Source organism: Phyllopteryx taeniolatus, chromosome 8 (assembly GCF_024500385.1).
Source record: "Phyllopteryx taeniolatus isolate TA_2022b chromosome 8, UOR_Ptae_1.2, whole genome shotgun sequence".
Classification (NCBI taxonomy): Eukaryota; Metazoa; Chordata; class Actinopteri; order Syngnathiformes; family Syngnathidae; genus Phyllopteryx; species Phyllopteryx taeniolatus.
The window spans coordinates 26,031,183-26,046,261 of record NC_084509.1 but is presented as its reverse complement, the minus strand read 5'-3'; the positions used below and the strand labels follow the sequence as shown (position 1 = coordinate 26,046,261).

At 43.2% G+C, this 15,079-nt stretch overlaps 2 protein-coding genes across 4 annotated transcripts; one reads left to right on the top strand and one right to left on the bottom strand.

Annotated features, from left to right (window-relative positions):
• Positions 1–2,882: 2,882 nt before the first annotated feature.
• si:ch211-105f12.2 (RIMS-binding protein 2-like) lies at positions 2,883–4,840 on the bottom strand. 3 transcript variants are annotated; one of them, XM_061782297.1, is made up of 5 exons: positions 4,532–4,840; positions 3,853–4,009; positions 3,350–3,471; positions 3,119–3,190; positions 2,883–3,039 (listed from the first exon to the last, which is right to left on the bottom strand). In XM_061782297.1, the coding sequence occupies exons 1-5, from the start codon at positions 4,745–4,747 to the stop codon at positions 2,974–2,976; spliced, it is 633 nt and encodes a 210-aa protein (XP_061638281.1). In that variant the 5' UTR covers positions 4,748–4,840; the 3' UTR covers positions 2,883–2,973. The 3 variants fall into 3 exon arrangements, with proteins under 3 accessions (XP_061638281.1, XP_061638280.1, XP_061638282.1); XM_061782296.1 differs by having other exon boundaries at positions 2,883–3,190; XM_061782298.1 differs by lacking the exon at positions 4,532–4,840 and adding an exon at positions 4,225–4,521 and having other exon boundaries at positions 2,883–3,190.
• A 958-nt stretch (positions 4,841–5,798) lies between these two features.
• Positions 5,799–14,687, top strand: ywhag2 (3-monooxygenase/tryptophan 5-monooxygenase activation protein, gamma polypeptide 2). The gene is made up of 2 exons (XM_061782299.1): positions 5,799–6,437; positions 11,409–14,687. The coding sequence occupies exons 1-2, from the start codon at positions 6,351–6,353 to the stop codon at positions 12,063–12,065; spliced, it is 744 nt and encodes a 247-aa protein (XP_061638283.1). The 5' UTR covers positions 5,799–6,350; the 3' UTR covers positions 12,066–14,687.
• Positions 14,688–15,079: the final 392 nt, after the last annotated feature.

Genomic DNA, 15,079 nt, shown 5'->3' with positions numbered 1-15,079 from the left:
AGACAAATTTCACACTTTTCTCCAATTGAAAAAAATGTCCTTTCTGCATTCATAAGAGAAAGGCATAACACTTTTTGGGAACGTCTGTGACTAAAGCATCAAATCTGATAAAGGTTATTTAAATGTTGAGCCACAGCAAAAGAGGAATGGATTGTAATGATACAACTAACATATTGTGATCCGAATTTCTGGGGGGGAAAACAACTCATTTTGATGCAGAAGCACCTCTACATACACATTAACATTATGCAATTTTTTTTTTTTTGGGGGGGGAGGGGGGGGCGAGTAAACCAGCTCCCTATAGTATGTACTAAAAATACAAAAAAATTAATCCTTGTTGTTAAAATATAATGTTTCAACCAAGTACTTTATGGTTCCACACTTATTTTTAGCTTGTTTAGAAAGGAAGTTAAGTTAAAAATATATACATTTTTTTAAAAAGGCTAGAAACGCCTATGGGGCATAGTGTGTCAATGCTAGTTTTGTTAGCCTACCTATGGAGTTTCCCATTATATGTTAGCTTTAAGCTAGCAGACTTTAAGGCAAAGTGATGTCGTTTTGTTTTTCACTTTACTCGAGCGACGGCATATCTAAAGCACATTTTTGCTGCAAAAAAAAAAAAAAAAAGTAGTAAAACAAATCGAGCTGGCGACGGCTCGCAGCTGGAAAAGCGTGCAAGTTGCGGCAGTGCAGGGCACCGCTCGCTGCACTTGCATGACTACACAGTCGTCTTTCACTTCCTGTTCTCTGGCCTGGCGTGAATTTGAGGTTTTGTGTTGCCGTGACGACGGAGCCGTCGCTTTTCTATTTGCAAAGTTCCGCTTGTTCCAACGTACGATTGCACACACGAACTTGCACCTTGTTCCACACACACACACACACAAACACGCACGCACACACAGCGGTGGTGGACTTCTCAGAAGTGCGCAGAGATATGAGAGTTGTGAACACTTCCTGTCACAAAAATACATTTCGACTTCGCAAACTAACAAACGTGCAAACGGACTAAAGACTCAAAGGTAACTAGCCTACAAACTGAACAACCTATCCCTCCATTCATCCTTTTTCTGCCGCTTATTCGGGTCGGGTCGCGGTAGGGGCAGTGGCTTGAGCAGGGACGCCCAGACTTCCCGCTCCCCAGCCACTTCATCCAGCTCTTCCGGTCAAATTAACGGTCAAACCAAACCAAGTAACTGATGCACAAACAAATGGATGATGAAAACTGAAAAACAAAAACATGCAAACTGACTGAGCAACTATCTCCCAAACAAAATGTGCAAACTTTATTCTGCACTTTTCGTCACTTTTAGTCGTGTAAAATAATAGAATTTGATTGACACAAGGTTCTGTACTACTTTTACTACAGTACACTGTTTAAAAAAAAAAAAAAAAAAAGTAATGAATTTTCAGTTGCACGTTAAAAATGTGGTAAACAGGTCATTTTCTCCTTTTCCTCGAAAATAATAATACAAATAAAAATGTATGTTATAGTTGAACTCAAGGGACTTTTTTTTTTTTCAGAGTACTAAGCGTGAGGACTTTTGCCACCTCTGGTCTTTCGTGCGTGTCGCTTGTTTGTGCGCGCGGCTGTGATGACTTCCTGTGCCAAGCACGCGTCTGAGCCCCGCTTGATAAAAAGCTGACGTTCGCTTCTCACTTTCTTTCTTGCTCGTGACGAGTTCTGCCGGTAAGCCAATTTTAGTTTCCTACAAAGTGCTATTTGCTGCATAATGCGTTCAATTCAACAACGTCGGAGGCCAGACCGGACGCGGTGGCGAGGGGAGCGTCGGCGAGCTGCTGCTGTTCAGCGTTGTTGAGCATAAAGTAGAAAGCACTGCAAAAAAGCTCACTGCACTGTGTAGTGTTTCCTACTTTATGGATGACTACGCTGTTAGCGACGCGGGAAAACCACCAGCAACCAACATCAATTCACATTCATATGGTAAATATATTCTCCGTCAATTGTTTGTGTAAACTGCTGCACTGGAATAAAAAAAATACAAAAAAAGTTTTTCAAGAAATGCTAAACGTGTCCCTGATTAGCTGACACAACCAAATCCTGATTTTATTAGCATTTATATTATAAATATTACATCAAATATAGCTCTCAAAAACTGCTACATTTCGATGCAAAGATTGCAACAACACCAACAAAAGTACAATGTCTATTTTTAACCATAGTGATGAATTTAAAATAAAATTTCAAAATACATTTTTATGAAAATCTAATATGGCACAAAATTGACTTGCTTCGTTTTGCTGCATACTTGTTTTGCATTAATAACGTAATTGCAATTTCATTTTTGATTTTTATAAATATTTCATAAAATGCTGTACAAACTCTGGTGTATTTAAATTAAAATTTTAAATAAAAACAAGGTAAAAATTGATGCTAAAGAGTGCGTGTCAAATAAATACAGTACATTCATATTGTTGTTGTTAATAAGCATGACTTTGTGATGTGTATTTTGTTTTACATAAAAGTGCATCTAAAATAATAATAATGAAGACAAATCAAATATGTGGACAAAATGTATTTTTTTGTTTTACTTTTCAAAAGCTGCAATGTTGAAACAAATGAAAAAAAAGCATGTTTAAAAAAGCCACAAATTGACCATATATTTCATATATCCTTTCATTTTTTTATTGCGTTCTGAAGTGAATTTTTGGAAATATTTACTGTAAATAATCCTGAGTTTAGCACAGCAATTCTATGTTGGTATGTACTGTATGTACAGTATATACAGTATTAAAGACAATCACAATATATTTTATTCAGTATATCGTTTAGAAAATGTATTGCAAAGTATAAAAAGAGGCCAAAATAGAAAATGTATAAATATGGAAAAAGCACCTCCCCAAAAATCCTTAAGACTCATACATTATCCTTTGCAACCGGGTATTTTGTTTATATTACACATTACATTATGTATGTACAGCAGTGACAAAAAAAATGAAAAGAGCAAAAAGCCGCTAATCCCACGGTAGCGGCTCCAGAAAGTTGGACGGCACCAAACCTCGGCGTCCTTGCAGATCGCCCTGAAAAGAAAGAAAGTTTGACAGCCCCCCCCCGGCCAAAAAAAAAATAAAATAAAATATGGTAAATGACAAGCCTTACGTAGTAGAACCCGTCGGGATCCATGTCGCCGAGCGCGTAGATGATGTCACCCGAACGAAAGCCCAGTTCGGCCTGTGGTCCAGATAATCAAAAAGAACACTTTTCAACATGGCGTCGCACGGAGTCCCAGGTGGAAGAAGATATGGACAGGTATGGATATAAAAAAAAGAAATAAAAAAAAAGAAAAGGCTATTGTGTTGTTTGGTGTCGTTGTTGCGTGCCGTTACTTACTTCGCTGTCGACGTTGGGCGAACTTTCCCACGGGTCGTAGTCGAACAAGGCCACCATGCGGCGTACGATGACGTCTTCGGGTACGCTGGACGTGTCGCTCACGTCGGGACTCAAAGATATCCCTGCGAAAAAAGGTTTGATCGGCAACTGACAGTTACTCTCCAGTCCCGTCGGGGGGGGCCGCTATCAGAAATGAGGGTGAAGTGACACATCTGCCCGGGTCGCTGCTGCCGTTTGGCCCCGATGCGAGCAGACCGTAACCGCGAAAAGCGAAAGAACGCAGCCCAAAATTCCAAAAAATCCAATCAGAATGAAAAAAATCGTTTTGCGCTACCGGGTAACAAAGGTGCCAAGCGAAGAACGATGTATGAAATTGATCGACAAACAAACTTTCTAGCTAGCGAGCTAACTCACGTTCTAAGTCAACTCCCAACAAATTTGCGCACCAACTAATAAACTAAGAAATGTGAACGGACAAGCAAAAGGACGAGAGAAAGGAACACCTGATTGGTCAACGGGAATGAATCCCTGCTGCATGAGCAATTGTTTGAGGTTTCGGTCGTCCACGGGGACTTCGGCCACCAGGTTGCTGGCCACGAAACCCGACAGGCCGCCCGATTCTCCGTGATAGAAGCCGTCCGGGTCCTTGTCTCCAAACACCTGACGGGTCAGATACAAGCCAGCAAAAAGTTACAAATTGGCCGATTACGGCGCGGCCTGATATTTTTTGACGCGTATCGGCATCGGCCTTTTTTTTTTTTTTTTTTTTAAATCCGACAGCCGATAAGAGATCAATTTACAACAGGGTAAACTCCAAGGAACTATTTATTTATTTACACTGCACTTTTTGTTCACATTTGAAAACAAAGATCTACCGGTGTCCAACTCGAGGCCCGGGGGTCAGATGTGGTCCACCACATTTAAATCCACACTTGAATGTATGAAAATCGGTTCTGCCTTTATATGTGGGGCCGAGAGGGCTTGGTTCTTGTATACATCTCGCTGTTTTAATTGTCTGTTTTTCATCTCTGTAAAGCAATTTGTTGCAATCCGACATCTGAAAAGTGATCTCTCCAAGTGATGATGATAATCGGTGCTGGCCCTGAAAATGTCGATCTCCAATTCCAGTTTGCGACTGAGACCGCGAAACGCATTCGACCGCAGAGTCGAGGTTCGTCTGACCTTGATGATCTGCCCGGGCACGAAGGGCAGCTCCTCGGCCGCCGTGTCCGGGTTGGGCGACATGGCGGCCGGGTTGTACGGGTAGAGCGCCACGAAGAGTCTGGGCTCGGCGGTCGGCACGGACGTCCGGCCCGCCGTCTCCGCCTCCCACTGGCGCGGGTCCTCGGGGGTGGCCGCCCGCACCTCGTCCGGGTAGATCAGCACGTCCAGCTCCATTGCGGACTCCGTGCAGAGCTGCTGGTAAGGGCTCCGGAATCTGGACTCCAGATGGTCCACCTGCACTTGCCCCCGTCCTCATCCTCATTTTAGGTAACTAAGCTAAGCGGCAACTACGCTAATCCTCTTTGCTGACCTCCAACTGGACTCAGTGCACATTCAACAACACTCTTGGCTTTGACTTCACTGTAATAAACACAACAAGAGTTGTACTTTTGGGGAGGGGGAGAAATTGCGTAGGATGATGCAAGGAGTGCAGTATACAAGAGTGGTCTTGTTTTTATAAAGGGGAGAAAGTATTTAAGACGATGCACAAAATGCAGTATTAATACTACATTTAAAGCTGATTTCATCTACAATTATTTATCAGATAACACCGAGACTTCATTTTGGCTGTCGGAAGGACAAAATCCCCGGTCGCGGATTGCGTCACACTGCAAGAAGTTTTGCTGTTCCCGAGAAATCGGGCCAATATCGGCGCTGAAGAAGATGCATGAAATGAGGTTCGCGGCTGATTTTACAAACAGTTGTTTGTCTCGGCGCTGACAAACACACAATTGTTCACTTGGAAACAGAGCGTTTACGAGCACAACTCTGGCGACGGGCCAAAGGCGCGCATCCGTCTGCGGCGTGTGTGTTCTCGGCCCCGTGACGACTTGACCCACTTAGCAAAGACAACGCTTCCTCTTTTGACCTTTTGAAGGCCAGCTCAGCGCCTAATAATCCACTGCGTGTGTGTGCGTGCGCGTGTGCGTGCACGTCAGTGTCGTTAGTTGCTGTTTGGCCTCAGAATGAAGTTATTATAATTATAATCCAAAATACATTATTGGAGGCGTTGGATGCACCCTGAACCGGTCGCCGGCCAATCGCAGCGCACACAGAAACAAACATCCCTTCGCACTCACATTCACACCTACAGGCAATTTAGAGTCTTCAATGAACAGAACCTCAACCTGATTGGGGCTAACAACCGATCATTATTATTATTATGATTATTATTGAGGAGAACGTGAAACGTTAAAAAAAAAAATCCATGTGCATTCCCCAAATTGGCCACTGGATGGCAACATTTATTTCTTATGTGGTTCGACAGCACGACTCCATTTCTTTCTTCCTTTCTTTCTTTCTATCTATATATCTAGCTATCTAATATTCTGCTTCATTACCCACAATGCCCCGCTGCCGCTACTGTATCTTTGACGAAGTTCAGACGTTGAACTCCATTGCCCACAATGCCTTGAGCCCGGCGGCTACTACTATTACATCATTGGCAGACACCCACTTCTCTGCTGCTGAGGGATGACGCAACCGAGGGGGAGAGAGAGCGAGAGAGAGAGAGAGAGAGAGAGCGAGAGAGAGAGAGAGACGAGCATCGCAGTTGCAGCGTTCACTTGTCGTCGGATTTTCACCGCATTGCGAATTGAACTGAAAAAAAAGACAAAAAAAACAATCGAAATCTTGTTAAAGAAACTAGTAGTAATAATAAAAAAAAAATCCCCAGGCGAGCGGCGCCGCGCCTCGACAGCCCCCTCCCTTGCCCAAAAGCAGCAGCACGTAACGTAATTAAGAAACGCAGTGGGTGCAAGTGTCCATTCGCCCGAAGATGGTCGACCGCGAGCAGCTGGTGCAGAAAGCCAGGCTGGCCGAGCAGGCTGAGAGGTATGACGACATGGCGGCCGCCATGAAATCGGTGAGTGCCTTGATCGCCTCAAATCATTATTATGTCATCATCTGAATGAATGAGGGGGGGGGGGGGGTCGCAAGCACGGTTGGGCTTTTAGTTTGTATTTTTTTTATTAGTAGTATTTTACAAAGGGCTGCTGCTGACGTGACGTCATAGCCACGCCCTTTGTATGGTCATATTTGATGAATTTCTGATTTCTTTTCTGGCTTGTGCTCCTCTCGGGCGGTGCCACACCAGCACAAGCAGACCTGCGTCGCACACTATTGTGTATTATTAGTATTTCTTTTATGAAAGCATGGGCTTCCATTTAAAGCCCCCACCCCCCCAAAGTGACGACTTACTGGGGGGGGGGGGGGGGGGCATGTGAGGTTGCACCTGCCATCACCTTCCTCCGCCTCCTTTTGTCTTAGAATGAATATAATAATGCAAATGAAAAAAAGCAGTTTTAGATAAGGAGCTCTTATGCAAATAAAAGTAATGGAGTGAACTGTGGGGTGAGGGGGTGGGGGGTCTGCTCTGTCCCTCCACGCACACGTAGGAGGCAGCGGCAGAAGAAGAAGGCTTCTGGAATATTCTTTTGTCATACTGCGGTGCAACCGATATGATATGATAAGATCACATCGCTTCATACGGGAGAAACTGCTGTGTCATGTTAGCAACAGTGAAAGCGGACAATAGGCCCAATATTTGAATGTAGGACCACCAAAATGAGGGCGTTGAAAATGTGCAATAATAACTTCGATATGTGTGCTGTCACACGCCCTCATCAAAGGGAATCCCTCGTCATTGTTGCCGCACTTTAGTAATTGTCATAAAGATTTTAAGTCATTAAATACGACACTGGAGAATCTAAGCCGTACAATGATACAAAATAGGCCCCTAGGCCATTTTAAGTCACTTTTGTGGCTCGCTAAATAAAACAATTGGAAGTCACGAGATAATAAAATAAAAACCTGGAACCTTTTAAGTCGCATTTGAAGTCGGACATTAAGGCACCGGACCATTTTAAGTCGTATTTGAGTGGGCCGCTTGATGTAACTGGATAACGCACAGGGCCTTTTAAGACAGAAAATAACATAATATAGGGCAAAATAATTTTTAAGTCATTAAATAAGTAACTGGGCCAAAGTATGTCTCAAAATAAGTAACTTGACTATTTCATTCAATCTTATTTCATAAGTCATCAAATAAGGAACATGCTGGCCATTAATGGGTTAAAACCCCCAAAGTGCAAAAAAAAAAAAAAGTCCATCCATCCATTTTCTGAGCCGCTTCTCCTCAGTAGGGTCGCGGGCGTGCTGGAGCCTATCCCAGCTGTCATCGGGCAGGAGGCGGGGTACACCCTGAACCGGTTGCCAGCCAATCGCAGGGCACATACAAACAAACAACATTCGCACTCACATTCACACCTACGGGCAATTTCGAGTCCCCAATTAATGCATGTTTTTGGGATGTGGGAGGAAACCGGAGTGCCTGGAGAAAACCCACGCAGGCACGGGGAGAACATGCAAACTCCACACAGGCGGGACCGGGGATTGAACCCCGCCCCTCAGAACTGTGAGGCTGACGCACTAACCAGTCGGCCACCGTGCCGCCGCAAAAAAAAAAAAAGTAATAGTCTAAATTAAAAAATATATAGGTCACTAGGGGGTAACAAATGATGTCACTGTACGGTAAAAATAAATAAATAAATAAATAAATTTAAAAAAAATAAAGAGGACGGCAATTTTAGCTTTGGCTAAGGTCAGGGTGTGTGCACGAAGGGTTTTCACTTACATCGCAGCTGCCGCAGTGCTCATGGCAACATTTCAATCATTTGCAGACGGCCCCTCCCTACCACCCAAGCATCTTCAACTTAACTTTAGTTGAGTGGAAATTTACCAGCGCCGCCCGCTACACGTGAGCACATAACAATGGCTTGGTGAAACAGGACGTGTTTTTTCTCCCTTTGTGTAAACAATTGTACGTTTATGACGGTTGAGCCGGCTCACTGTTTTAGGACAACTGTGACAGCAGCTAAGACTTTGAGCGCTGCATTCCGAGCGACGCGATTTTTCCTTTGCGCCGCAGCAATAAGCTAGCGTTAGCTCTGCAGCTACGAGTGTGTGACCATGGAAATGGATACATCGCATTTTAATAGTACATAAGTATAATCTGAGTTAGGGATTTTTACATTTTTTTTTTTTAATGTGCGTCAAAGAAAGGAAATTTCTGTTGTCATGGAAACGTGGTGGTTGGTCTCGAAGCTATCCGAAGCCTGAAAAAGCAACAGTTCATTAACAATGGGAGATAATGGATTTATGGTTAGGGTGAAGGGTTAGAGTTCGGTTTCGAGTTAGGATTAGTGTTGAGTTGCAGTAAGGGCGTCGTTGTTGGTTAAAGATGAGGGGCTACGCTTCTGGTCGTTGGTTGGGGTTAGTGTTGGGGTAGTGGTTCGAGATAGGGTGATGTGGTTTGGTAAGGGCTGTTGTTAGGGGATAGGCTTTCGGGTTCAGGAATAGGGATTGGGAGAGAGGTTGGGTTAGGGGATATGCTTTGGAGTTAATGTTGGTGTTGTGGTTTGAGGGATAGTAAGTGTGTAAATGTTAGGGGTTGGGGTTAGGGGTCAGCGGATCTTGGGTTGGCAAAGGGTTTGGGTGCGGGTTAGAGGTTGGGGTTAGGGAATAGGCTTTGGGCCTAGTCTTGGGGTTGTGGTTAGGGGTAGGGGAAAGTAGTTTGGAAAGGGTTAGGGCGTCGGTGTCAAACTCAAGGCCCGGGGGCCAGATGTGGCCCGCCACATCATTTTATGTGGCCCCGCAAAAGGAAATCGTGTGCGTCGACTTCCATGATGCTTGCTAAAATCTGAACACAAATTAAAAATTGTCATATGTAATGAACAACAATGTTGAGATATGGCATTTTTCTGCTACCAATCCTCTTTTTACAGTAACTTGATCAATAGTTGAACAAACTACAGAAGGATTTTAAAATGTTATCCCTCAATTTGTTGTGTACATAAAAGAATATGATGAGGTATGGTTTCACTGTCATAACGGCCCTCTGAGGGAAATTGAAATGACAATGTGGCCCTCGACAAAAATCAGTTTGACACCCCTGGGTTAGAATAGTGGTTGGGTAAGGGGGTTAAGGGTTTGGGATGAAAGATGACATTTGGTATAAGCAATCAAATCAGATACATATAGTTCACGTCATTAGGGTCATTCCGGCAGGTGCAGCGTGACCCCCCCAAAGTGGCTCAGAAGCACTCCTGAAGTCTTTGGGAAATTCAACCCTTGGAGCCAGTTTCTTTTAGGGTCATGTTGGCCATTTCCAGGGCTCCTTCAAAGAGGAACTTGTCCTAGAGATTGTGTCCCATTGCTACCAAATTTGAACCAGGTAAAGTAGACAGATAGACCAGGCTAAATTCCGTAAGATTTTAATTTTGCTCACTGCGTGTGGGCGCCGCATGGTGGTGAACTTTGAAAAGAGGGAACTTTAATAACTAGCTAGGCTCATGGTTTTTTTTTTTGGGGGGGGGGGGGAATTCATCCCGTGAAGCCAGTTACACTTAGCAACATGAAATTTGTCGGAGTTGTGTATCATAAGTAGACCCACATAGAAGCCATGCCTGAAAAGACACAAGATGTCTGTCATTTTGGTTTGAAGCAAATATTTGAGGGTCATTATCTTCCTTTTCTAGGGGTCCTTCAAAGACAAACTACTGCTAGAAATTTTGTCCAATCGCCACTAAATATGAACCACGTATACTAGACAGATGGACGACACTAAATTGCCAAATATTTTAATATTCATCGTTTCAAGCTCCCTCTTGAACACGGTCACCACCGTCCCATAAAAATACACACGTATGGCAAGATTACCACCATTTTCCTTGATTTAACACACACCCGGTACATTTAAAATCTATTTTAGTCGGCACGGGTCAAATTTGACCCACGACAACCTCAGTCTAAACAAACTTTGGCGCCAAGTACTTCTTTAAATAGCCCGGCTGTGAATATTCTCCTTCTTCCAGGTCGTTTAATTCTCAGGGCATTGAATCGATTGCAGCTGGACTATTGCGGTGTTCTTAGACGAGTCATCTGAGCAGGCTTCATCAGTTCATGCCCGAAGGCCAGATAGGACAGAACTATAGCCCGGGTGTTGGTGTGGAAACAGGTTACAGCCAATCGAAATGCACCAACTTTCACAGACGCAAAAAACACATTTCCGGGTTTCGAGCGAGCGAGACACAGCCTCCAAGCCAAACAAATACATGAGAACGTATACATGTATTGTGTTTTACAACAATACGTAACTATATTTAGAATTTCATATGTACCTGTGGATGAAATAGCGAAGCTTGTGGCCAAAATTGTGCGGCGGCGGTTACATTCAAATGAATGGGAGCGAGTGAGACTAAAATATCCACACTCTCGCTTTTTCGGCTTTCTGTAGCAACCTGCTTCTTCCTTAATTATTAGACTATCTTTATATGGTTTAATAAGTGTGATAAAGTACAATATAGTGGATGTGCAGCATCAGACCCCCTGTAGAGGCTTTCTGTTCAGGGCGTCCATATACAGTATCCAACTGCTCAATGTGCACGGGTGAGTCGCCAACTGTGATTGAAAAAAAAAAATGTTTTTTTGCGTTGGTCTGGTTCAATCAGGTTTGACCGCATCGCACATTTAGCGAGACCGTGCAACGACCAGAGGCCCGACCGTTGGCCACTCGTGAAAACGAGAAGACGAATCCCGCACACCGCACGGGCGTTCAGTCGGGTTTGGCCGCATCGCTGGGTGCGCGGCGGGCTCAAGTCAACTAGAACAGTCCAGTTGCGTATTTATACAGCCATGAATTACAAAAGAGTCTCCAAGGGCTTCACAAACCCAAAGTTCACAGAGATTGACTTGGCGTGACTTGACAGCCTCCTATTTACTCAACCTGACAACGGTGCATTAAAACACGGTTCTCCCGGTGTTCTTTCCCTCGAAGGTAACGGAGCTGAACGAGGCTCTGTCCAACGAGGAACGCAACCTGCTGTCGGTGGCCTACAAGAACGTGGTGGGCGCCCGGCGCTCGTCGTGGCGCGTCATCTCCAGCATCGAGCAGAAGACGTCAGCCGACGGCAACGAGAAGAAGATCGAGATGGTGCGCGCCTACCGCGAGAAGATCGAGAAGGAGCTGGAAGCTGTGTGTCAGGACGTCCTCAACCTTCTGGACCACTTCCTGATCAAGAACTGTGGCGATACGCAGCATGAGAGCAAAGTGTTCTATCTGAAGATGAAGGGCGACTACTACCGCTACCTGGCCGAGGTGGCCACGGGCGAGAAGCGCGCCGCCGTGGTGGAGTCGTCAGAGAAGGCCTACAACGAGGCGCACGAGATCAGCAAGGAGCACATGCAGCCCACCCACCCCATCCGGCTGGGCCTGGCTCTCAACTACTCCGTCTTCTACTACGAGATCCAGAACGCGCCAGAGCAGGCGTGCCACCTGGCCAAGACGGCCTTCGACGACGCCATCGCCGAGCTGGACACCCTCAACGAGGACTCGTACAAAGACTCCACGCTCATCATGCAGCTGCTGCGCGACAACTTGACTCTGTGGACGAGCGACCAGCAGGACGACGAGGGCGGGGAGGGCAACAACTAAAAGCCCACGAGAAGAAAAGGCGAAGACGACGAAAAAGGATCGTGGCAGGAAAAAAAAAAAAGGCCGGTGGACTTTGGCAGCCGCTTTTTGCCGACCCCACTCGCGCAGCAGCCGTTGTTTATTTTTCCACGTGTTTCCAGAAAAGAACAGAGAGGTGAGCGCTAGTTTAAATAGACCTTTTCACCATGACGTACTTCCGGGTGTTAAAAGCTTAAGCATGTAAACAAACCCCTCTACATGTCATTTGATCCAGGCAGAGCCATTGAGAAAACGGGATTGATCGATTGACTTTAGCCTTCTTTCTGAATGTGTCCGTCGAAAAGGTGATGTTTTGTGAGGCTGTGAGGCTCGGATGGAGACAGAACAGCGCCTGTAATTTCACATTTCGACAAGTAAGTTGATTCAAAAATAGACAGAATGGAAATTCGGACATCGCCGAGGGACTGGCTAATTCACTTTTCTGGTCCTCGGATTAATGGCGCAGACGATCTCTTTTGATGCTGAAATTGTTATATCGTCGGCTACTAGCAGGCTAGCCATTGTTTTGCGAAATTATCTTCAGACAACCCAACCAAATATTTCATACATACCTGTGAGAAAATGTCTTCTCAATGATGGAGGTTTGGTTCCCAGTCCGCTCCTTAACAATTGGCTACTGCACCTCTATCTAGGCAGTCTTGCGATCATTTTTGTACAACTTTTTATGACATTCACTTGATTTATCCTCGTCACCAACAAGTTCTGCCGGATAGATTTTGATTTTTACAGAGGAAATGATAAAACCCAGAAACCTTTAAGGGCAAATCTGGTGGTGCAGTTTTTGTCGTCGTTTTCAGTTCAGGTCAGCGATGGTCACTTGCTTTCTGCCACCCGGAAGTATTCTGGTGCCTATTGTTTACAAACATTATGAAAAGGTCTATATATATATATATAACGTATATAGAGAAGGAGACAAATTTATATGCGGTCGAAAGGGCCTCCACCTTGTTGATTTCCTTTGCGCCACCCACAACACTTATCAGCCAATCAGAGCTCGTCGTCGAGTAGAAAAGGCGACGTTACACTCAGAATTGGTCTGTCCAGACATGCTGCTTACATTTTATGTTTTGTTATTCTATGTATTGCTTGTGCATCATGACACTGCTATGTTCCACTAAATAGCCCATGGAAATTAACGAAATTGGCGCAAATTTGAAACAACAACAAAAAAAAAGTCCTTGTTCCAGGACATAGTCCCAAACCAGAAAGTGTGACAAACAAAGTGTGTGTGAGTTCCATTTGAGGAATTATAATATGTAACAAATAAAAAGAAAAAATAATTAAAAAATAATAATTCATATGCATCACAACAGTAGCCACTTCCAAGGAGTATTCCAAACCCAGGAAAAGTGAAAAATACATAAATAAATCATACACTGGACACCTCGGGGAAGTAGTCACAACCCGGATGTGTGGAAAAACAGTTCATTAATTTGCCTCGCAAGACTGTCAAGTTCCAAGAAATAGTCTAAACACATGAAGAGTTACAAACCACATCTTAAAGTTAAAAATAATAAATAAATCATATACTTGTCTGCTCCAAGTAATCACGACTCGGATGTGTGACAAACCTCGTGCTAGGACACCGGTCCATTCCAGGAAATAATCGTGGCCCAAGAAATGGCTAAACATCAATTTGCTTACAGACCCTGGCCAATTCCAGGAAGTAGTTGTAGCCTGAAAAAGTAAATAGCCAACCAATGAATTAGCCCAAATTTGCCCAAAGTATTGCTTAAAAATAAAAAAATAAAACCTCCTAAAAATAGCACGCTAGTCCGCTTTGTTTTCCATTAATTCTTTTCGCAGCAAAAGTGAAAAAAAAAAAAAAAAAAAAAGTAATAAGGCAGCTTTGTGGTTTATTTTATTAAATGCACTCGCCTACTACAACTACTACTACTACTATTACTAGTACTACTACTACTACTAAACTGTTTCTTCAGTGTACAATAATGATGATGACAGAATAATTATAATGATAATATTCAATATTGTGCATGCTGGTGATGTAATTATATACAGTAGCTTGACTTGATTCACTTACTGTATACTGTGGGTGTTAAGTATTCATGACTGAAAAAAACAGCCTTCTGTCTACTTTATTATTATTTTTTAAACAATTATTTTCTCTACTGTTAAAAAAAAACACAGTTGTACTGGCTGTTGCTTTAGTGACATGCAATATGTGTATTTAATTTGTTTTAAAAAAGGCAAAAAAAGAGAAAAAAGGATGCTTGAACCTCACCATTGCTCACTCTCGATGTCGCCAGCTGGTGTTTGTCACATGGGGGGAAAAAAAAAAAAAAAAAAAAAAAAAGACACACAGTAGTATTTAATACTTTTTATTATTTATGGATTATTTCTGCGTTTTGACAAATGTGTTTGGACCACATTGGAATGGATTTTCTTTTTTTTTTAATATACCTTCTTTCTCCCTCTCCCGCTGTTTTCCTGAGTGACAACAACAACAAAAATATCTTGAATGTGAGTCATGATGTAGCAGTTGCACAAGAAACAAAAATATTAGCTATGATGATCATAAGAGTAATAATAAAAAACTATGATGGCTGAACGATCAAAGCACCATTTCCAGTGTGTTGTACATTTGTATTTATTTAGTGCCTCATTTATGTACTGCAGAGTAGCTGCACAGTGACATCTTCACAATGCTCCCGTTATAATGATTATATACATGACTAAGTTTGACAAAAATACTATATATATATATATATATATATACATATATCATCACTGTGGCAAAATTGGATTTTTGTAGACACGGTTGCTCTCTCAGGAAAAAACTCACTTTTGTGCCACAAACAATTTTGTTCCTTTAATTTGACTTTAATTTTGACTTAATTTGAAAGTCAACAATTTCAGATTCAGAATGATCTTTATTGGCCAAGTATGTCAAAAACACACAAGGTATTCGTTTCTGGTAGTTGAAGTACGACAACAGACAATCATTTGACAGTGAA